We start from the raw sequence: 23750 nt of genomic DNA on the forward strand, positions 1-23750 counted from the left end.
CAGAGGTTGTCCTTGAAAGGGCAGCTGCTGTGAGAGCCCTCTCCAGCCCCACCCACCTCACAGGGTGTCTGTTGTGGGGGAGGAAGGTAAAGGAGATTGTGAGCCGCTCTGAGACTCTTTGGAGTGGAGGGCGGGATATAAATCCAATATCTTCTTCTTCTTCTTCATCGAAGGCGCGCTGGCATTCAGGTGACCAGGCCAAGCGCGCCCCGGGTTTTTTCGCCTCCTCCCCCTTCCCTTTTGTCTTGAGGAGCTCAGTGAGGGGCAGCATGACCTAGGTGAACCCCTTGATGAACCCGCGGTAGAAATTTGCGAACCCAAAGAATGATTGTAGCTGCCGTCGGGTTCTGGGCGGCTCCCAGTCTAAGACTGCCTGGATTTTCGCGGGGTCCATTGCTAATCCCTCCGCGGACACTCTAAATCCCAGGTAGTCTAGTTCCGTCTTGTGGAACTCACACTTGGTCAGTTTGACATACAACTTATTTTGATACAGGGTGGTCAACACTTTTCGCACCAGGGCACATACGACTCAAGGTCTTTCGAGTAAATAATGATGTCATCCAGGTACACCACCACCCCGTTGTACAGATACTCCCGGAGGACCTCATTGATGAAGTTCATAAACACCCCCGGTGCCCCTTGCAGCCCGAACGGCATCACCAGATATTCGAACTGTCCCATCGGCGTGTTGAACGCCGTTTTCCACTCGTCCCCCTCCTTTATGCGGACCCGGAAGTACGCATCGCGCAGGTCGAGCTTTGTGAACACCCTGCCCTCGGCCACAGTACTTAGTAAGTCTTTTATCAGCGGGATCGGGTAGGCATTGGACATTGAAATCCCGTTTATCCTGCGAAAATCTGTGCAAAGTCTCAAACTTCCATCCTTTTTCTTGCGAAACAATACGGGGGCTGTGCGGGGGGCTGTGGCGGGTCGGATGAAACCCCGCTTCAAGTTTTTGTCTATGAACCTTCTAAGTTCTTCCTTCTCCGCCCAGCCCATTGAGTACAGTTTCGCTTTTGGCAGCTCTTGCCCCGGTATCAGCTCGATGGCACAATCGGTGGGGGGGGAGCTCGTCCGCTTCCCGTTCGCTAAAAGCCCCTCTCAAGTCCCGATACTCCTTGGGGATCGATCTCACCTCCTCTATGGTCAAGCAGAGCCGCTCGTTTTGCGGCGGAGCCTTGGGCCCCCACTCCGCTCGCCAGTGATGGTTCTCGCACCGCCAGTCCGGGAAGCGTACTATTTGGGCTTCCCATCGTATGTCTGGTTGGTGCCTCGCTAACCATCCCACCCCCACCACCAGGTCGAACGAGGACGAGGGGGCCACTACGAACACCTCTATTCCCCAGTGATCCTCGGTCCCCATTGGCACTGCTTGCGTTTCTTCGGTGCAGCGCTCCCCTTTCATCGTTGACCCATCCATCCGTTCGAATTGGATGGGTCGGGGCAGGGGGGATTTGGTTAGCCCCAAGGCCTCTACTAGGCGCGGGGTCATAATGTCCCTTGTGCACCCCGAATCGATTAGTGCGCGGGTGTGCATAAAGCGTTTCAAGTGGGGGTTTAGTAGGGTCACTGCCATAAACAAAAGTTCCCCGGCAATTCTCACCGTCATCGGTGCCGGCGTTTCGTGGACCTGCTTTGCGACCTATTAAAGCAGGTCGCTGTCGTTTCCTGTCGACTCGGGTTCCCACGACTCCTCGCTCGATTCGCCGATGGTTATAGTTTCCTCGTCAATCGCCATGGATGTGGCGACGGCGCCCCGACTGGGCTCCTTGGCGCGGCCCCCTCCTTTCTTCGGGGTGCCGGTGGATGACTTGGGGGGTGGGGTGGCCGCGGGCGCTCTCACCGGGCAGTTGGCGGCCAGGTGCCCCGGGTCCCCGCACCTGAAGCACCTCCGGCCGCCCCCGGTGGGTGTGGAGGTCGCTAGCGGCTTTTTGACCTCGATTTTGGGTGCTGCGGGGGTTGCTTTTCCCGCTCTCTTCCCCAGTTGCTGTTGCCGGCGCATCCCGACGTGCTGCAGGTTCGTCTCTACTTCGCCCGCCAGCTGGATCCATCCTACCAGGGTATCGGGTCTCCCTTGATGGTAGCACCGGTCGAGTATGTTCGCGGTTCAGCCCGTTCTTGAACGCCGCACACTTCATCAGCTCGCTCCAACCCCTCACCGCGGCACAGTGGGTCATGAACTCGGTGGCGTACTCGCGTGTCGTGCGGTTCCCCTGTTCGATCCGTTGGAGGGCCTCGGTGGCCTTCTCCTCTCGGAGGGGGTCCCCGTACTGTCGCAGCATCGCCTGGAGGAATTCCACCACCGTGGCCAGCTCGGGCTTCCGTCCGGTGTACAGCCCTACGTACCATCTCCTGGCGGCCCCCTTCAGTCGGGATGCTATGTGATCCACTCGGCTGGCCTCCGTTGGGTAGCCGGCTCCCCAGTGCGTGAAGAAACTGTTGCACTGGATGGTGAAGTACTCTACTTTGTCCCCGTCGCCATCGAACGTGATCTGCAGCTCGTGTGGTCTCCCGCCGTCTCCCCCCCCGGGCACAGCGGGGAGTGGCGCTGGCGGCGGCACCGGCGGCGGCTGGGGCGGAACCGGTACCGCCGGTGTGGCTGGGGCCGCTGGGGCCGCGGGAGCGGCTGATGCCGGCGGGGCGGCCGGTGCTGTCGGGGTGGTGGGGCCTGGAGGCCCGGGTGCGGGCGGTCCGACCGGGCCCCCCCCTCCTGCACCGGGGGGTCCTCCCGGCTGCCTCCCATCAGCTGGTGCTGCAGGGACCCCCGGGGCGGGCGGCCCAGGGGGTGCGGGCCCCCCCGGGGGGGTCCAGCTGGGCCTGCCGGGACGGCTGCCTGCAGGGCGTGGATCTCGTCACGAAGCGCCCCCACTTGCAGCTGCATCTCTTGGGCCAGCATGATGCGGGTCTCGTGGACCTGGTCGTGGATCTCTCTCACCCACTGGGACAACTAGTTGCGGAGCGCTTGCGCGGGGTCCCCTATCCCGGGATCTCGGTACTCGTCCCCGTCGCCATTCCAGTCGTCTTCTCCCACTCCGCCGGTGAGCGCCTTGTATCTCTCTTCCGCCTCGTCCATTAACTTGGTGGACTTTCGCGGGCTCCAGCTCCGTGAGGGGAAGATGTCTGTGGAGAAGGGAGCTGGGTCTCGGATCTTGTGTCTCACTGCGTTCACCCCGGGCTCCAAGGGTCTGTCCTCTATTGGAGTAGTGGGCTCTCCGTCGTCTGGAGCCTTTGCTGCCATCCAGCCAGGTTGCCAGTTTGGATAAGTCCCAAAACAAAGGGATCAGTGTTATAATGTCAGAACTGGAGAAACTTCAATCGAGGCCCAAACTCGTTACAAAAGTATAGGCTTTATTGAGAACTACAGAGGTAGAGGTACAAGATAACACTGATGCTAAGCCTGGCATTTGTTACAGTTTTATGTGGTTGTTGTAGCAATACTAGAAGCAATAATAAAACCATCTTTCACACGGTTTGGACACGACTGTCTCCTTCCCAGGGATTGTTATCAGGAGGGAGGATAGCGTCCCGCTGTGAAGGCCTGTTCGGCTTGGCTTCAAAGGCCACCTGCAGATGTTGACCAGGGGTTATCTGCCATCCTTCAGTGATCACAGTTTGTTTGAAATGCACATGAGTCTGTGTTAGTGGCCTAGCGCAAAGCACATTGGGTTAGTCTTTGGTTACAGCATGGAGTCAGTTATGCTAACAGTGCTTAGTGAAGTTACAAGTTCTGACACCGCTGACTTCTCTGACTTTGATAGGCCTCTGATTAGGGCACAGTCCCCAACCCTTTGGAGCCCGTGGGCACCTCTGAAATCCTGCTATAGGTTGGTGGGCGCAGCGACAAAAAAGTTACTGCAGGAACCGGGTCCAGCCACGAAATGTCAGGCAGTGCGTTTAAGCAGACCTCTGAGAGCCCTTCATACTCCAGGCAGAATCTCTGACCGATTTCCCACTAACCTTACGCCTCTCTCACCCTCCTCTTCTCCGCCGGGGCTTCGGTTGGATTTCACACTACCTGCCCTGGGACTGCAACTCACTTTGCCTTTTTTGCACGGCAAACAGAAATTAGTGTTTAGAGGATCTCGTTTGCTGCGCAAAAGAGGCGGAGCGAGTTGAAGAAGAAGATATTGGATTTATATCCCGCCCTCCACTCCGAAGAGTCTCAGAGCGGCTCACAATCTCCTTTCCCTTCCTCCCCCACAACAGACACCCTGTGAGGTAGATGAAGATATTGGATTTATATCCCGCCCTCCACTCCGAAGAGTCTCAGAGCGGCTCACAATCTTCTTTACCTTCCTCCCCCACAGCAGACACCCTGTGAGTTGGGTGGGGCTGAAGAGGGCTCTCACAGTAGCTGCCTTTTCAACGACAACTCCTACGAGAACTATGGCTGACCCGAGGCCATGCTAGCAGCTGCAAGTGGAGGAGCGGGGAATCCAACCCGGTTCTCCCAGATAAGAGTCCGCACACTTCACCACTACACCAAACTGGCTCTCCAGGGCAGCTTGTGCGAAATCCGATGGAAGCCCTGCTGAGAGTGAAGGAAGTGGGAAACCGGTCTCTGTTTAACACACAATGCCGTTTAAAATAAAAACATTTTTTAAAATTTTTTTAAAATCTTGTTGTTGTTTTTTGCCATACACACAGCTTTCCTTCCATCACGCTGCGAAGATCCTTGTGCTGGGATGGCAGCTACTGCCAAAGCAATGTGTGTTCGTTTGTTTTTTAAATCTGGAGCACCAATCAAATCTTCAATGGCCAATCAGAAGCCTTCCTGGAGAAAAGTCCCATCAGGCTCCACTTGCTTGCGAAAACACTTGACAGGCAGCAGGAAAAATGTCAGCAGGTGTCCTGGTGCCCACGGGCACTGAGTTGGCGGCCCCTGTGTTAGGGGCACAGTCTTTAAGCAGCAGCTGGGCAAACCCTTGTCAGGGATGCTCTAGAGCAGGGGTGTCAAACATGCAGTCCGGGGGCCGAATCAGGCCCCTGGAGGACTCCTATCAGGCCCCCGAGCAACTGGCTGTCGTCTGCTTCCTTCTCCCTCTCTCTCTCGCTTCCTTCTGCATCACAGCTTGCTTTGCGTCTATTATTATTATTAGTTAATTACATGCTGTATGACTGATCAACAATGAGCTCTGTTGAAAATAGTTTTTGTCTATTATTGTGAAATTCATAAGTAAATGTATGGCCACCCTTATATTATAATAATAATAATAATAACAATAATAACAACAACAACAACAACAACAACAACCACAACCAACAACAACAACAACAACAACAACCAGCTACCGGAAGAGGTGAGGGCCCTGTGGGACCTTCGGCGGTTCCGCAGGGCCTGTAAGACAGTCCTCTTCTGGTTGGCATACAACTGATCGGTACTTGAAGATTTCGAATAGAAGGCTGTAGTATGGTACCTTTGGTAAATGGCTTTGTTTTACTGTTTTTACTGGTTGTTTAAATGTTGTAAATTGATGTATTTTAAAACTTAATCCTACGTTAGAAGTGTTGTGAGCTGCCCTGAGCCGCTTTGGTGGGAAGGGCGGGATATAAACTAAATAAAATGAAATAATAATAATAATAATAATTTATTTATATCCCACACTCCCCACCGCAGCAGGCTCAGGGTGGCTCACAACACATAATAAATACGAAGTTAAAATATAAAAACATTATATCAATACAATATATGATTTGCTAATCAAAACCATTGTAATTAAAACCATCAAAAGTTAAAAACTAATATATGCAGGGGCTATGTTCTGGATGTTCTCCTCATTGTAATTTATGATGGCCGTTTGTAGTAGATTAAGATCCATATTAAGCGAAGGCCAGTTGGAAAAGGGTAGTCTTGCACGCCCTACGGAATTGATCAAGACTCCGCAGGGCCTGCACTTCATCCAGTAGTTGGTTCCACCAGTGTGGAGCTGCGATCACAGTTCTGTTTTGTATTTCTTGTAGCGTATCTTAACTGTGATCCCATAATTGTTTTTTCCCCCCTCTCAATCGCACAGCAGAGCTACTGAGCCAAGCCTCTCTTCCTTCTATAGGCTGAGGCTCCCCCGTTAGCGAATTCTGTTTATGCACAGACCACCAAAAATGTTGGGGGATTTATACTGTACCCCCAACAACAGAAAACCAAAATCAAGACCTGCAGTTACCAAAACAACCTGCAGTTATCAGAAGGCTAATACCTACTCACTAATAAGTTTTAAGACTTCACAGATAAACTTTATTAGTTTCTCTTTTAGACAGAAGGCTTCAAATATAGTTAGAAAGGCAAAACAAGAGATTACGGTACATTAGTACAGTTCCTTTAGACCGAAGGCTTCAAATGGATAGAAAACAAAGCAGTTAGATAAACTAGTGCATTTCAGTTTCTCCTTTAGATAGAAGGCTTAAAATTTATGGATAGAAAACAAAACAGAAGACAGCTACGCAGTTAGAATATTATTTTACGGCTGATTCCTCATTAGCCTTTGCTCCGGCGCTGTGTTTCCCCTGGGGAAAATGTTGCTTTCCGCATGTCTTGACACGGGGTGGCAGTTTGAACCACCTCTAAAGTGGTGTCACCACATGTTTAGGATATCGTCATTTTGCGAGAAGTTTCTTTTCGATGCGGGTTCGGGGCTTGAGATTTATGTGCAGAACTCACGGCAATGTGCTGTCAAACTTACGCGTCGGTAGTACACACCCACATAATTCCACGCCCAAGACTCCGCCCGGGTATTACGTCACACTTCCTTAATTTTACTCCCTTTGAAAATTATCCGCCATTATCCGATAATTTTTTTTTTTTTAAAAGCAGGTTTCGCGTTGCAATGCTCCAACGTATAACGATGTAACGCGATTTTTCTTCTTTTACTGAATAAATCCCTTACTTTCACGTGCACATACGCTTTAGGGTATTCCACGTGATTTTGATAATGTGTCATTGCATTGTCCGTTCACAAATTTCTTCCCCCCTCCAACTGAAATCGTTCCATACTATTATAACTTTTTTTGCCAATAATATCGTTACAACGCAACAAAATAGCGATGTTACGCGAACTACTTTTAAGATGCGCGATTGCCACCTTTATCGATCCCCCCCGCTGTATGGCCTCAAGCAGGAATACGAATATGACTGCGGGGTGACATGATAGAGGTTTACAAGATTATGCATGGGATGGAGAAAGTAGAGAAAGAAGTCCTTTTCTCCCTTTCTCACAATAGAAGAACTTGTGAGCATTCGATGAAATTGCTGAGCAGTCGGGTTAAAACGGATAAAAGGAGGTACTTCTTCACCCAAAGGGTGATTAACATGTGGAATTCACTGCCACAGGAGGTGGTGGCGGCTACAAGCATAGCCAGCTTCAAGAGGGGATTGGATAAAAATATGGAGCAGAGGTCCATCAGTGGCTATTAGCCACAGTATATATATGTGTGTGTGTGTGTGTGTGTCTATATATGTGTGTATATGTATGTATGTATATGTGTGTGTGTGTATAAATACACACACACACACATATATTGGCCACTGTGTGGCACAGAGTGTAGAGTGGATGGGCCATTGGCCTGATCCAACATGGCTTCTCTTATGTTCTTCTGTGACTCAGAGTGTTGGACTGGAGGGGCCATTGGCCTGATCCAACATGGCTTCTCTTAGGTTCTTATGTGTGACACAGAGTGTTGGATTGGGTGGGCCACTGGCCTGATCCAACATGGCTTCTCTTATGTTCTTCTGTGACTCAGAGTGTTGGACTGGATGGGCCATTGGCCTGATCCAACAGGGCTTCTCTTATGTTCTTCTGTGACACAGAGTGTTGGACTGGAGGGGCCATTGGCCTGATCCAACATGCCTTGTCTTATGTTCTTATGTGACACAGAGTGTTGGACTGGATGGGCCATTGGCCTGATCCAACATGGCTTCTCTTATGTTTACAGCCCTTTATTGATGTGCTGGGGAAAGTATTTTTGATATCTCCCCCCCCCCCCACTTCAGGCATCTGTTTTTAATTTGTTATAGCTTTTAATCATCCATCATACACGGCACACAAGCACGCAAACAGTGCTTAGAAAATTAAATAAAAATGGTGGATCGCCAACTCAGATTTCCCGGGGCTTAGATAAACTACCAATGGACAGGGCGAAAGGAAAACACGTGACTTTGCCGGTATTGTGCCTCTGGTATTATGCTGTAACGCAAAAAGAAATACGATTGCGTTGTAATGCAAACACGCATGCGTGTAAAAAAAAAAAAGGGAAATGCATGAATGAGTAAGGAGGGAGGGGGAAATTGCTCCGATTGTGGTGGAAACTCCAGGAGTAACAGTAATGCGGAATCAAAACACACAGAACAGATTGGGAATGGAATCTGGGATAAATCATCTAGTTCAGAATTGAGAAATCACACCCGCATAGAACAGTCCCGGAGCGAGAGGGAGGCAAACACCAAATGTGGAATCAGCCTACATTTTCCCATTTAGAATCTAAGTCCCAACTCCCATTCTAACAGAACTATGCACTATATTCAATGCTTGAGGCCTCAAACAGAAATTAACAAGGATTGTTATTTTCTGGGCTAGACTGATAAAGAGGTCCCTGCCTCTCATCCAATCAGCCCCATTTGCTCAAAAGTGCAGGCTTTATAAAGGCTTCAACCCATCTCTTTATCAGATCTACTGGGTCACATCTTTGCTTCGGATAGAATCATAGAATCATAGAGTTGGAACGGACCTCCAGGGTCATCTAGTCCAATCCCCTGCACTATGCAGGAAACTCACAAATACCTACCCCAAATTCACAGGATCTTCATTGCTGTCAGATGGCCATCCAGCCTCTGTTTAAAAACCTCCAAGGAAGGAGAGCCCACCACCTCCCGAGGAATCCTGTTCCACTGAGGAATCGCTCTAATGGTCAGGAAGTTCTTCGTAATGTTGAGTCGGAAACTCTTGATTTAATCATAGAATCAAAGAGTTGGAAGGTACCTCCAGGGTCATCTAGTCCAAACCCCTGCACAATGCAGCAAACCCACAAATACCCACACCAAATTCACAGGATCTTCATTGCTGTCAGATGGCAATCTAGCCTCTGTTTAAAAACCTTCAAGGAAGGAGAGTCCAACAACTCCCAAGGAAACCTGTTCCACTGAGGAATCGCTTTTACGGTCAGGACGTTCTTCCTAATGTTGAGTTGGAAACTCTTTTGATTTAATTTCAACCCATTGGTTCTGGTCCTACCTTCCGGGGCCACAGAAAACAATTCCACCCCATCCTCTATAGGACAGCCCTTCAAGTACTTGAAGATGGTGATCATATCACCTCTCAGATGCCTCCTCTCCAGGCTAAACATCCCCAGCTCCTTCAACCTTTCCTCACAGGACTTGGTCTCCAGACCCCTCACCACCTTCGTCGCCCTCCTCTGGACCCGTTCCAGCTTGTCTATCTCCTTCTTAAAATGTGGTGCCCAAAACTGAACACAATACTCCAGGTGAGGTCTTACCAGAGCAGAGTAAAGCGATACCATCACATCACGTGATCTGGACACTAAACTTCTGTTGATACAGCCCAAAATTGCATTTGCCTTTTTAGCCCCCACACCACACTATTGACTCACGTTCAGCGTATGATCCACTAAGACCCCTAGATCCTTTTCGCACATTCTACTGCTAAAACAAGTCTCCCCCACCCTATAACCATGCATTGGATTTTTCCTACCTAAATGCAGAACTTCACATTTACCCCTGTTAAAATTCATTTTATTGGTTTTAGCCCAATTTTCCAGCCTGTCAAGGTCATTGTCAAGCATGGCAAAACTCCACTTATAATTGACTGTTATAGGGTCCTGCCTAAACCTGGTCTGTGAAGTATCATGGAGGATCCAACTTTGTTAGCTTTGTTATTCTTTCCCTTCCCCCCGTCCTGCTTTATGGCTTAAAAGTAGAATTAGTGAGAACTGAAACTAACATGAGAAGAAGTAATCAGCACCTTCCCATACATTCCTGTAAGGGAGTATGAGCTATCTGGGGAAAGCAAGGACGGAGTCCTGATAACACTATGGGAACGTAGACATTTATGATAGTTTATGTGTGAGTGCTACCCCGCACCCACATCCCTTGGAATCCTTTTGAAGTAAGCCTTAAAAGTATTGTATCAATGCATTGGCAGCATTACTCTCAAGAACCTGTTACACAGAAAGTATTGGTATCTCAATAAACGTAGTCTTTGTATCAACTTCGACTCGTCATTGAACCCACATGCTTGACGGTCATCCTGCTTCTGTCTAATACTGTGTTTGCAATCCCTCCCGATTTAGTATCGTAGGCAAATTTAATAAGATGTAAACAATTTCACAGCCAACTGTAAAGAATTAGAGCTCAAGCTGTCCTTAGTTCATCCAGGCCTTTCACCCACTTAACAGGCTGTACCCATCTTGATTCCTGCCATACCCTATGTGGACCTTACCATGTAGGGAGATTCCTGTCCTTAAAAGACTCTCAACTTTACCCTAGTTTTTTTCTCTCTCTATTCTGCCGCCCTGATAGCAATATGACTGTATGATAGTCCTGGATAGCTTAGAACCCTGGTGGCCAAGTTCATAACTGCAACCAAAAATCATAGAGAGAGAGCTGCCGGCTCCAAGAAAAATATGAAGGCTTAAGGTGTTCGAAGTGCCCATTTCATAAGCGCATGACAGCTGTCAGAAATTCTTGTAGCCATTTCATAAAGAGTATGTTTAAGTCCATAAAAGGGGCCAACTCAAAGAGCTTGAAGACCAACGGGTGCTAACATTTTAAGCAATTTAAAAAAAAAATTATGTTTGTGGTTGTCTGTGTTCTTTATAAAAAAATTATCTCTGCTACCTAATCTTAAATAGGCACACATGTGGCCCGGCCCAATATGGCTTGGCCCAACCCTACGTGACCCAGCCCAACATGGTCTCATGTCACATCCAGCCCTCATAACAGGTGTCCCAATTTGCTTAATTTAAGAGGCACATAGAATAAATGTCAAATGTTTGAGAGCCACAAGACATGAACACCAGGTGTTTGAGAGCTGCAAAAAGGTGGGGAGAGATGGAAGGAAAGCAACTTTTAACTTTAAATGCCTTCTCCGAGCCACCGGCTGACTTGGCTTACAGAAGTGATTTAAAGAGACAAATGCCTTCTCCAAGCCGGTCAACAGGGCAGAGAGGGCTTCAAGAGCCACCCAGTGTGTGTGCAAAAGCCTCATGTGGTTCTCAAGCCACAGTTTGGCCACCCCTGGTCTAGGCTGATATTGCATGGAGCAGGGGATTGGACAAGTACTCGAAGGGCTGTCATCTAGAGAAAAGAACCCCGTGGCGCAGAGTGTTAAAGCTGCAGTACTCCAGTCCTAAGCTCTGCTCACGACCTGAGTTCGATCCCCGGTGGAAGCTGTGTTTTCAGGTAGCTGGTTTGAGGTTGACACAGCCTTCCATCCTTCCGAGGTTGGTAAAAAGAGTCCCCAGCTTGCTGGGGGGAAAGCGTAGAGCACGGGTGGCCAACGGAAGCTCTCCAGACGTTCTTGCCCACAACTCCCATCAGCCCCAGCCATTGGCCATGCTGGCTGGGGTTGATGGGAGTTGTAGGCAAAAACATATGGAGAGCTACCGTTGGCCACCCCTGGCGTAGAGGACTGGGGAAGGCAATGGCAAACCACCCTGTTAAAAAAAAAAGGTCTGCCGTGAAAACATTGTGAAAGCAACGTCACCCCAGAGTCAGAAACGGCTGCTGCTTGCACAGGGGACCTTTCCTTTCCATCTAGAGCAGGGGTCCCCAATCACCGGGCCATGGACCGGTACCGGGCCGTGGCCTGCTAGCAACTGGGCCGCACAGCAAGGCAGAGCAGCCCTGCTTCCCCTTCTGCCTGGGAGCCAGGCAGACGAATGAGGCAGTGCAGCCTTTCTCCGAGGCTGCCTCCCCTTGCAGGCTGGTGGAAGGGCAATTGGTTTGTGGATGTGCCCATTGTTTGGTGGGGCTTCCTGGAAGGGTAGTGATAAGGAAACTGGCTGTTGAATGTGACCATTGTTCTGTGTTAATTCCTGGGAGGGTTGGAAGGGGTGCGAAGAAAAGGAAGATCCACAAGCGAATTGCCCTTTCATCACACCCCCTCCGGCCTAGAAATAGCAGCTCTCCAGCAGCCCTGGCCCCACTCAATGCACAGCAGCCAAGAAGGTCTGAGCGCCTGCTCCGGCTGCAACGCCACTGAGGATGTTCTCCGCAGCTGAGAACGAAACGTCTGGAAGGAAAACTTTCTCCAGTAGAACACGGCACTTGAGCCTGAAAGTTTCTACAAATTCTAATGATGTTACCAGCCGTGAAAACCTGAAATCTTTGATAATAAAATTAATATTTTGTGCTATTACCCGGATGGCAAGTTTTACTTAGCAGTTCTACTCAGTGAAGGCCATTCGGAACAGGATAGTCTTGCAGGCCCTGCGGAACTGTTCGAAGTCCCGCAGGGCCCGCATCTCTTCTGGAAGCTGATTCCACAGCTGTGGAGCCATGGCAGAGAAAGCCCGAGTACGGGTACTCTGGAGTTTTGCCTCTTTTGGCCTGGGGATAGTCAGCAGGTTCTTCCCTGCTGACCTCAGTGCTCTCTGGGGTTCGTGCGGGGAGAGACGGTCCCTAAGGTAGGCAGGTCCTCGGCCATATAGGGCTTTAAAGGTAATGACCAGCACTTTGTAACGAATCCGGTATATAACTGGCAGCCAGTGCAGTTCACGCAGCCCCGGCTGTATGTGCTCCCACTTTGGGAGCCCCAGCAGCAGTCTGGCAGCCGCGTTCTGCACTAGCTGCAGCTTCCAGGTTCGTCACAGAGGCAGCCCCATGTAGAGGCTTCTCTTATGTTCTTACGTCTGGGACAATGATGTAGACACTCCTCTGAGAGCCAATTTGGTGCAGTGGTTAAGTGTGCTGTTCTCTTAACTGGGAGAACCGGGTTTGATTCCCCACTCCTCCACTTACAGCTGCTGGAATGGCCTTGGGTCAGCCATACCTCTCTCACAGAGTTGTCCTTGAAAGGGCAGCTTCCGTGAGAGTTCTCTCAGCCCCTCACAGGGTGTCTGTTCTGTGCGTGGGGGGGAAGGTAAAGAAGATTGTGAACCACTCTGAGACTCTGAGATTCAGAGTATAGGGAAGAATAAAAATCCAATATCTTCTTCTGTATTCTTGGTGCTTGGGAGGGGCACAGTGGGAGGGCTTCTAGTGTCCTGGCCCCACTGGTGGACCTCCTGATGGCACCTGGGTTTCTTGGCCACTGTGTGACACAGAGTGTTGGATTGGATGGGCCATTGGCCTGATCCAACATGGCTTCTCTTAGGTTCTTATACGCATAGACAGCTTCAAGAGTGGATTGGATAAGCATATGGAGCAGACAATTATGAATCTGTCTCATGCAAGGTTGCTAGGTATTGTTATCCGGTAATTAAAACGCGTAGATCGTACTGTAAGTTGAATTATTAGTGAAGGATTAGTTCGGTCCAGAATATTAGGAATTATGGCTGTAACTGTCTATTGCCATGTTCTTATACTGTATTATCTTATATTATTTTGTATGCTGGTCTTATGACTGTTTTTAATAAATTTTGCTTTGCATATGGAGCAGAGGTCCATCAGTGGCTATTAGCCACAGCATATTGTTGGAATTATCTGTCTGGGGTAAATGATGTTCTGTATTCTTGGTGCTTGGGAGCGGCAACAGCGGGAGGGCTTCTAGTGTCCTGGCCCCACTGGTGGACCTCCTGATGGCACCTGGGTTTTTTGGCCCGTGTGACACATAGTGTTGGACTGGATAGGCCACTGGCCTGATCCAACATGGCTTCTCTTATGTTCTTATGTGTGACACAGAGTGTTGGACTGGATGGGCCCTTGGCCTGATCCAACATGGCTTCTCTTAGGTTCTTATGTGTGACTCAGAGTGCTGGACTGGATGGGCCACTGGCCTGATCCAACATGGTTTCTCTTAGGTTCTTATGTGTGACACAGAGTGCTGGACTGGATGGGCCATTGGCCTGATCCAACAGGGCTTCTCTTAGGTTCTTATGTGTGACTCAGAGTGTTAGACTGGAGGGGCCATTGGCCTGATCCAACATGGCTTCTCTTATAAGACACAGAGTGTTGGACTGGATGGGCCACTGGCCTGATCCAACATGGCTTCTCTTATGTTCTTATGTGTGACCCAGAGTGTTGGACTGGATGGGCCATTGGCCTGATCCGACACGGCTTCCCTTGTGTCCTTAAGGCCCCTTCCAACTCTGCAATTCTACAATTCCAGAGCTTACCAACGGCCTGCTTACGCCGGCGCTGTCTTCCGACACAGCGCCTTCGAGCCTTACCTTTCTCCGGCACAAGTACGACACGGCCTTGTCGGGGCTGGCGCCCACCACGTGCTGGCGGACGAGGACCACGGCGCAGACGAAGCCGTCGCGGGCGCTGACGAAGCACTGCTCCAGGTAGAAGGCCCGCTCGTCCCAGCCCAGCAACTGGGTGCGGACCACGAAGCGCTCCAGGAAGCGCAAGGAGCGCCGGTAACGGCAGCAGGAGGCGGCCAGGACGGTGTGAGCCCCCAGGGCCCGCACGGCCCGCAGGAGCCCGCATCGGGTCAGGTGCACCACCCGCGCGAAGTCGGCCTCCCGGAGGTAGCGAGCATTATTCATGTGCAGCAAGAAGTCCAGGTCCGAAAGGAGCACCACGCCGGAGAAATCTTGCTCCTCCAGCAAGTCCCAGACGGTGGGCTGGCACCACCTGGCGTAGAGCATCGTCAAGGGCATCCTGAGAAAGTACCAGACATCTCCAAGGGCAAACAAGGCAGCTGCAGCCCCTAAAGCCAGAGTCACCCATTCCATTTTTGCAAAACTGCAAGTCACAACCAGGCTTGCAAGGCCCCGCAGCTCTGCCGGGCTTGCAAACGGCGGCTGCTCGGCAGGAACTACCGTTGCAATCTGCAGGGAGGGCAAAGGTCACGGCAGGTGCTCGCCGGCTCCCCTCCTTTCCCCGCGACTTGGTTTGCCCCACCTTTCTCAAGCGCCTCTTCGGCAACCTGGAGGAATCCCTGAGGGGACAGCGCCCTCTAGTGCGCCGCTTGTTTGCAGCAAGGCAGGACCTTTGCAAATTTTAACACTCTGGAGGAAAGGGAGGAGGAGAAGGGGGAGCCGCGTGCGCTTTCCGAATGCGCAAAATTTAGCTGGGTTGGAAGCTTGCCGTGGTAGTATTGCATCATGCGATCCTGTTAGCCTCACCCCCGGAAGATGGAGAAATCTTCTTGGGTGCAAAGGTTAAAATAAAAAAATAAAAAAAGTCGCTTTTCCTTTCCTCCGCGTTGGAAACGCAAACCTGGTGTTTCAGCGCCATCTGCCTGTCGAATTGGAGACGAGCAGAGATGGTCGCTTTTGAAAAAAGCAGAGTCGAGTTGTGCCTTGAAGGCGAAGGAAGTTTTGTTCAGAATGTAAGCTTTGGTGTGCTCTAAGCACACTTCAGCCGGCAGTAGGATGGAATGGCAAGCTGTCCTAAATATAGAGAACGTGGGCAGTGAATCAGCAGGTGAAATCATGGAAATGGCCCTTAGCAGATTAAAAGAATCGCAAGGCGGGCATAGCGACTGCCAGCCTGTGTCCGCTGGGCTAAAAAAAAAAAAAAAAAAAACAGTAATAAATGCCAGAATAGCAGACTGATGTCCATTAAGTATCCTGCAATAAATGAGAGTCTGCTCTAGGTTAAAAGGAGGGCATAAGATTCTCAGAGGCTTAATTTAAACATGTAAAACACCTATAAAAACATCATTCTAGTTTGCCATTTTTTTTAAAAAAATGCATTAAAGTAGCAAATTAGTATATGTAACGAGATACACAGCCAATGTCCCTTAGTTGAGTATGCTAATACAAAAAACATTGTTCTGATGCACTATTCTAAAAGAGAAATGCATTGGAATACTATGGATGTATAGCTATACTCAGTGAGAGCGGGTTTAGCAGACGTAATGAGATGAAAAATCCAATATCCCTGTTCAGCCCTGGGGTGGTGTTTGTTCCAAGTTTCATAATAATTTGTAATTCAGCAATTCCACACTCACACACACACCCCGGCCAATGTCTACATTTTAAATATATTGTGAATCACTGATCACCTCTTCAGATCCAGCTAGAACTTGAGTCCATCTGTCCCATATGTTGGAAAGTGGAGAGTTTTCAGAGGCTAAATGACATTAGCAAAATCTAGGGCAGGCATTCCCCAGGTGGGGGCAGGGGATCCCCCGGTTTGGAGGCCCTCCTCCTGCTTCAGGGTCAACAGAAAGTGTGTGTGGGGGGGAGAGGCAAGGGTCCGATGGGCACTCCATTATTCCTTATGACGATCAATTCCCATAGGGTATAATAGAGAATTGATCTGTGGATATCTGAGACTCTGTGGGGGGGTTGTTGTTTGAGTTAGAGGCCCCAAATGTGCAGCATAGCTTCTAGTGACTCTCCACAAAATACCCCCCAAGTTTCAAAAAGATTGGACGGGGAGGTCCGGTTCTATGAGCCCCCAAAGAAGGTGCCCCTGTCCTTCATTGTTCCAAAGGGAGGGAAAGCATTTAAAAGGAGCGTGGCCCCTTTAAATGTGATGGGCCGAACTCCCTTTGGAGTTCATTTATGCTTGCTCCTGGCTCTACCCCGACAGTCTCCTGGCTCCACCCCAAAAGTCCCCAGATATTTCTTGAATTGGACTTGGCAACGCTACTTTTGGGGTGGAGGCAGGAGACTGTCGGGGTAGAACCAGGAACAAGCATAAATGAACTCCAAAGGGTTTGGAGGCCCTGCTTCAGGGTCATCAGAAAGCGGGGGTGGGGGAGAGGCAAATGTCCAATGGGCACTCCATTATTCCTTATGAAGACCAATTCCCAGAGGGTATAATAGAGAATTGATCTGTGGGTATCTGAGACTCGGGAAGGGGGGGGCGTTGTTGTTTCAGTTAGAGGCCCCAAATTTGCAGCATAGCTTCTAGTGACTCTCCACAAAGTACCTAAGAGAAGCCATGTTGGATCAGGCCAGTGGCCCATCCAGTCCAACACTCTGTGTCACACATAAGAACCTAAGAGAAGCCATGTTGGATCAGGCCAACGGCCCATCCAGTCCAACACTCTGTGTCACACATAAGAACCTAAGAGAAGCCATGCTGGATCAGGCCAACGGCCCATCCAGTCCAACACTGTGTCACACAAGAACCTAAGAGAAGCCATGTTGGATCAGGCCAACGGCCCATCCAGTCCAACACTCTGTGTCACACATAAGAACCTAAGAGAAGCCATGCTGGATCAGGCCAATGGCCCATCCAGTCCAACACTGTGTCACACATAAGAACCTAAGAGAAGCCATGTTGGATCAGGCCAGTGGCCCATCCAGTCCAACACTGTGTCACACATAAGAACCTAAGAGAAGCCATGTTGGATCAGTCCAACGGCCCATCCAGTCCAACACTCTGTGTCACACATAAGAACCTAAGAGAAGCCATGCTGGATCAGGCCAATGGCCCATCCAGTCCAACACTGTGTCACACATAAGAACCTAAGAGAAGCTATGTTGGATCAGGCCAATGGCCCATCCAGTCCAACACTGTGTCACACATAAGAACCTAAGAGAAGCCATGCTGGATCAGGCCAATTGCCCATCCAGTCCAACACTGTGTCACACATAAGAACCCAAGAGAAGCCATGCTGGATCAGGCCAATGGCCCATCCAGTCCAACACTGTGTCACACATAAGAACCTAAGCGAAGCCATGCTGGATCAGGCCAATGGCCCATCCAGTCCAACACTCTGTGTCACACATAAGAACCTAAGAGAAGCCATGCTGGATCAGGCCAATGGCCCATCCAGTCCAACACTTTGTGTCACACATAAGAACCTAAGAGAAGCCATGCTGGATCAGGCCAATGGCCCATCCAGTCCAACACTGTGTCACACAGTGGCCAAAAAACCCAAGTGTCATCAGGAGGTCCACCAGTGGGGCTAGAAGCCCTTCCACTGTGCCCCTCCCCCAAGCACAAGAATACAGCGCATCACTGCCCCAGACAGAGAGTTCCAACAATACCCTGTGGCTAAGAGCCACCGATGGACCTCTGCTCCATATGCTTATCCAATCCCCTCTTGAAGCTGGCTATGCTTGCAGCCGCCGCCACCTCCTGTGGCAGTGAATTCCACGTGTTAATCACTCTTTGGCTGAAGAAGGACTTCCTTTTTATCCGTTCTAACCCGACTGCTCAGCAATTTCATGGAATGCCCACGAGTTCTTGTATTGTGTGAAAGGGAGAAAAAAAATATTTGATTTGATTTATATCCCGCCCTCCCCGCCAAGGCGAGGGTCGGGGCAGCTCACAACATCAAAAACATCACGATAGTTAAAAGAATACATATTATAAAAAAAAATTACATTCTATAAAAATTATACATGCAATAATTAAAATCAACGTTTCGTTTCATTTGGGGCTAGGCTCTAGATATCACGTCTTATTCAGTTTTTCAGTGCGAAGGTCACCCCATCTACGATGTGGCTCCATGAGCCCCCCTTTGGCGGGGGAGGGCGGGATATAAAAATAAAATTATTATTATTATTATTATTATTATTATTATTATTATTATTATTATTATTATTATTATTATTATTATTATTCATTAAAGGCCGGCTGGAGAGGATGGTTTTGCAGGCCCTGAGGAACTGCCCAAGGTCCTGCAAGGCCCGCACTTCCTCTGGCAGTTGATTCCACCAGTGGGGGGCAGCGATCGAAAAGGCCCTTTCCCTGGTGACTTTCAGTTTGGCCTCCTTCAGCCCGGGGATTACCAACAGGTTTTGAGAACCAGATCGGAGTACCCTCTGGGGAATATATGGGAAGAGACGGTCCCTAAGGTAGGGCAGGTCCTCGACCATATAGGGCTTTAAAGGTAATAACCAGCACCTTGTAATGAATCCGGTACACTATTGGCAGCGAGTGCAGTTCCCGCAGCCCCGGCTGTATGTGCTCCCACTTAGGGAGCCCCAATAACAGCCTGGCCGCTGAGTTCTGCACTAGCTGCAGTTTCCGGGTTCGGCACAGGGGCAGCCCCATGTAGAGGGCATTACAGTAGTCCGACCTCGAGTTGGCCGTTGCATGGATCACTGTCGCCAGGTCGTCGCGGTCCAGGAAGGGGGCCAACTGCCTCACCCGCCTAAGATGGAAAAAAGCGGATTTAGCTATCTGGGCCTCCATTGTCAAAGCGGGCTCCAGCAGCACCCCCAAGCTCTTGACCTTGTGCGCCATTGTCAGTGGTGCACCGTCAAATGGTGGTAGGGGGATTTCCCTTCCCAGGCCGCCCCAGCTCAGGCAAAGGACCCCTGTCTTCGCTGGATTCAGCTTCAACCTACTCAGCCTGAGCCATCGTGCCACAGCCTGGAGCGCCAGATCTCTATTTTCTGAGACACAGTCAGGCCGGCCGTCCATCAGTAGATAGAGTTGGGGGTCATCAGTGTATTGGTGACAACCCAACCCATACCTCCGGGCAATCTGGGAAAGAGGCCGCATGTAGATGTTGAACAACACTTTGGTTCAGGTAAAGAGCATCCTGGGTAAAACCAAACTGTATTCAATTGCTGCTAGCTCGGACTCTCCCTACCCCCCTCCTTCTCTTTGTTATGTAGTATTGCTTTGAAATTGAGAGATGTGAAAGCCTTATCTGCACTTTCTCAGGCCTGACTCCGAGGGAGTCTGGAGCCTACGACGCTCAAGCGCAAGTAGGCCTGAGAACAAATTGGTAACATCAATGTGTGAATGTGCCCTGCATAGTCCCCCCTCCCTGAAGAATCCCTTTGAAGTGTACCTTATATGATTGCATTCTACTGTATGGTCTTTAGTCTTTCAATACTAGCCTAGCCGAAAACAACAGTATCAATATATTAGTTATTTTATATCAACAACGACTCGTTATTGAATCTGCCGACTTGACACTCCCCCAATCGCCACCCTTTGTCCCTGACCATCTAGGAAAGAGGAAAGCCATTGCAAGGCCGACCCTTGGATCCCCGCGTCAGCGAGGCGGCGGGTCAGTAGCCGATGGTCGACCGTATCGAATGCAGCCGATAGGTCTAACAGCATCAGCACTGCCAAGCCGCCTTGATCCAGACGCCGCTGGAGGTCATCCACCAGGGCGACCAGCACTATCTCCGTCCCATGACCTGGGCGAAAGCAGGATTGGTGCGTGTCTAAAATGAAAACGACTTCTTTCTCTACCTTCCCATGCACAATCCTGTAAACCTCTATCATGTCACCCCGCAGTCGACGTTTCTCCAAGCTAAAGAGCCCCAAGCGTTTTAACCTTTCTTCTTAGGGAAAGTGTTCCAAACCTTTAATCACTCTAGTTGCCCTTTTTCTGCACTTTTCCCAATGCTATAATATCCTTTTTGAGGTGCGGTGACCAGAATTGTACACAGTATTCCAAATGAGAGCGCACCATCGATTTATGCAGGGGTATGATGATACTGGCTGGTTTGTTTTCAATTCCTTTCCTAATAATTCCTAGCATGGCGTTGGCCTTTTTTATTGCAGTCGCACTCTGTCTTGACATTTTCAGTGAGTTATCTACCACGACCCCAAGATCTCTCTCTTGGTCAGTCTCCGCCAGTTCACACCCCATCAGCTTGTATTTATAGTTAGGATTTTTGGCCCCAATACGCAACTTCATGCGTTCATGCATGTAACAGGATTGGCCACATTGCTTCTCAGACTCCCTTCCATAAGAGCATGGGTACATCTAGCAATAACAAAACATTTGGGGAAAAGTAAATCCTCTCATCATATTTCTCTTAATCACCATTCATGTAATTTTCAACTATCAAAAGAGCACAGGCGTTCTAGATACCTCAACAACATTATCCAGAATTATTCTATTCCTAGGAGGCCAAAATGGCAATTTACAATTTAGGGACTGGATATATTTTTCAGATGCATTGCTAGATCGTTCTCTAATCCTAAAATCTAAAGTAGCCCCCTGGTTCAGACTAATCAAATCTGATCGCCGGAGATCACCCTACCTGGTGAATATCTTCAGGTTTAACATCTGAACATCCAGTTTGGTGCCAGTTTGGTGTAGTGGTTAAGTGTGAGGACTCTTATCTGGGAGAACCGGGTTTGATTCCCCACTCCTCCACTTGCACCTGCTGGAATGGCCTTGGGTCAGCCATAGCTCTGGCAGAGGTTGTCCTTGAAAGGGCAGCTGCTGTGAGAGCCCTCTCCAGCCCCACCTACCTCACAGGGTGTCTGTTGTGGGGGAGGAAGGTAAAGGAGATTGTGAGCCGCTCTGAGACTCTTCGGAGTGGAGGGCGGGATATAAATCCAATATCATCATCATCATCATCATCATCATCATCCTTCACAGCTCTCTGTTTTCAAACTCTGCAAACTCTGAGAGCCAGTTTGGTGCAGTGGTTAAGTGCGTGGACTCTTATCTGGGAGAACTGGGTTTGATTCCCCACTCCTCCACTTGCAGCTGCTGGAATTGCCTTGGGTCAGCCGTAGCTCTCTTATCTGGGAGAACCGGGTTTGATTCCCCACTCTTCCACTTGGAGCTGCTGGAATGGCCTTGGGTCAGTCATAGCTCTCTTATCTGGGAGAACCGGGTTTGATTCCCCACTCCTCCACTTGCAGCTGCTGGAATGGCCTTGGATCAGCCAGAGCTCTCTTATCTGGGAGAACCGCGTTTGATTCCCCACTCTTCCACTTGGAGCTACTGGAAGGGCCTGAGATCGGCCATAGCTCTGGCAGAGGTTGTCCTTGAAAGGGCAGCTGCTGTGAGAGCCCTCTCAGCCCCACCCACCTCACAGGGTGTCTGTTGTGGGGGAGGAAGGTAAAGGAGATTGTGAGCCGCTCTGAGACTCTTCGGAATGGAGGGCGGGATATAAATCCAATATCTTCATGTACCTCACAGGGTGTCTGTTGTGGGTGGGGGGAGGAAGGTAAAGGAGATTGTGAGACGCTCTGAGACTCTTCGGAGTGGAGGGCGGGATATAAATCCAATATCTTCATCTACCTCACAGGGTGTCTGTTGTGGGGGAGGAAGGTAAAGGAGATTGTGAGCCACTCTGAGACTCTTCGGAGTGGAGGGCGGGATATAAATCCAATATCTTCATCTACCTCACAGGGTGTCTGTTGTAGGGGAGGAAGGTAAAGGAGATTGTGAGCCGCTCTGAGACTCTTCGGAGTGGAGGGCGGGATATAAATCCAATATCTTCATCTACCTCACAGGGTGTCTGTTGTGGGGGAGGAAGGTAAAGGAGATTGTGAGCCACTCTGAGACTCTTCGGAGTGGAGGGCGGGATATAAATCCAATATCTTCATCTACCTCACAGGGTGTCTGTTGTGGGGAGGGGGGGAAGGTAAAGGAGATTGTGAGCCGCTCTGAGACTCTTTGGAGTGGAGGGCGGGATATAAATCCAGTATCTTCTTCTTCAAACAACTCTGTTTACTGGTCGATATTCCCACATCCTAACAGAGCAAGGTTTTTGCATTTGTGCTTCACCTACCATAGAGGACCTCCCCCATTATATTCTAGCCTGTCCACTTGACAATGCCCCCAGAATTAAATTTCTGTCTGGAGTACCAACCTCCTTAAAAGCCCATTCAGACACTGAAAAGATTATATTTGTGTTATCTGGCAATGATGCTCCTGTGTCCTATAGAGTCTCTTCGTTTGCCCCTGCAGCTAAGAAGATAAGAGCAAGAGTAATATCAAAGGCTGCAGCTTCTTGAGGTTGGCCTTTCTGGGGAACTCTTAAGGTGCTAATTGGAAACGTTGTTGTTCGGGTTCTGTTTTGTAACGGCCAAGAGTGATACACAATAAAATTTTTGATTGACTGACTGACTGACGGCTTCTCAGGCACACCAAGGGCATATTAGAATCACAGAATCATAGAGTTGGAAGGGACCTCCAGGATCATCTGGTCCAACCCCCTGCCCAATGCAGGAAACTCACAAATACTTCCCCCTAAATTTATTGCTGCCAGGTGGCCCTCTAGCCTCTGTTTAAAAACCTTCAAGGAAGGAGAGCCCACCACCTCCCGAGGAAGCCTGTTCCACTGAGGAACCGCTCCAGTGGTCATAAGTTCCTCCTAAAGTTGAGCTGGAAAGTCTTCTGATTTAATTTCAACCCATTGGTTCTGTTCCTACCTTCTGGAACCACAGAAAACAATTCCACACCATCCGCTATAGCACGGCTGGCCAACGGTAGCTCTCGAGATGTTTTTTCGCCTACAACTTCCATCAGCTCCAGCCAGCATGGCCAATGGCTGGGGCTGATGGGAGTTGTAGGCAAAAAACATCTCGAGAGCTACCGTTGGCCACCCCTGCTTTATAGGTCAGCCCTTCAAGTCCTTGAAGATGGTGATCCCATCACCTCTCAGCCGCCTCCTCTCCAGGCTAAACATCCCCAGTTCCTTCAACCTTTCTTCATAGGACTTGGTCTCCAGACCCCTCCAGAGTAATATCAAATGCTGTAACTTTTTGAGGTTGACCTTTTTGGGGAACTGGAAACTTTGTTGTTCCGGTTCTGTTTTGTTTTGTAACGGCCAATGGCCATACACAATACATTTTTGACTGACTGACTGACTGACCGCTTCTCAGGCACACCAACGGCATTTTGACCCTCCATGTTTGGAGCCTCAGCAACGGAGCCCAACTCTTTCCCCGCGCTCCAAGCACCAGCAGCCGGCTAGCAATGTGAGATAGACATCTGCATCCCTACTTTAATGGA

The 23750-nt window shown here is 49.7% G+C and overlaps 1 protein-coding gene across 1 annotated transcript; it reads right to left on the minus strand.

Annotated features, from left to right (window-relative positions):
• Nucleotides 1-2947: 2947 nt before the first annotated feature.
• Nucleotides 2948-14847, minus strand: LOC132574828 (protein THEM6-like). The gene is made up of 2 exons (XM_060243058.1): nt 14284-14847; nt 2948-3190 (listed from the first exon to the last, which is right to left on the minus strand). The coding sequence occupies exons 1-2, from the start codon at nt 14845-14847 to the stop codon at nt 2948-2950; spliced, it is 807 nt and encodes a 268-aa protein (XP_060099041.1).
• Nucleotides 14848-23750: the final 8903 nt, after the last annotated feature.

This window comes from Heteronotia binoei, chromosome 7 (assembly GCF_032191835.1).
Source record: "Heteronotia binoei isolate CCM8104 ecotype False Entrance Well chromosome 7, APGP_CSIRO_Hbin_v1, whole genome shotgun sequence".
In the NCBI taxonomy this organism is placed as follows: domain Eukaryota; kingdom Metazoa; phylum Chordata; class Lepidosauria; order Squamata; family Gekkonidae; genus Heteronotia; species Heteronotia binoei.

Bases quoted from the DNA above. Each gene is read 5' to 3' on its own strand.
- LOC132574828 (XM_060243058.1), bottom strand. From the start codon at position 14,847: ATGGAATGGGTGACTCTGGCTTTAGGGGCTGCAGCTGCCTTGTTTGCC. The intron at 3,191-14,283 runs GTAAGCTCTGGA...ACTCCAATAGAG, and splicing joins CCGGCGTAAGCAGGCCGTTG to GACAGACCCTTGGAGCCCGG.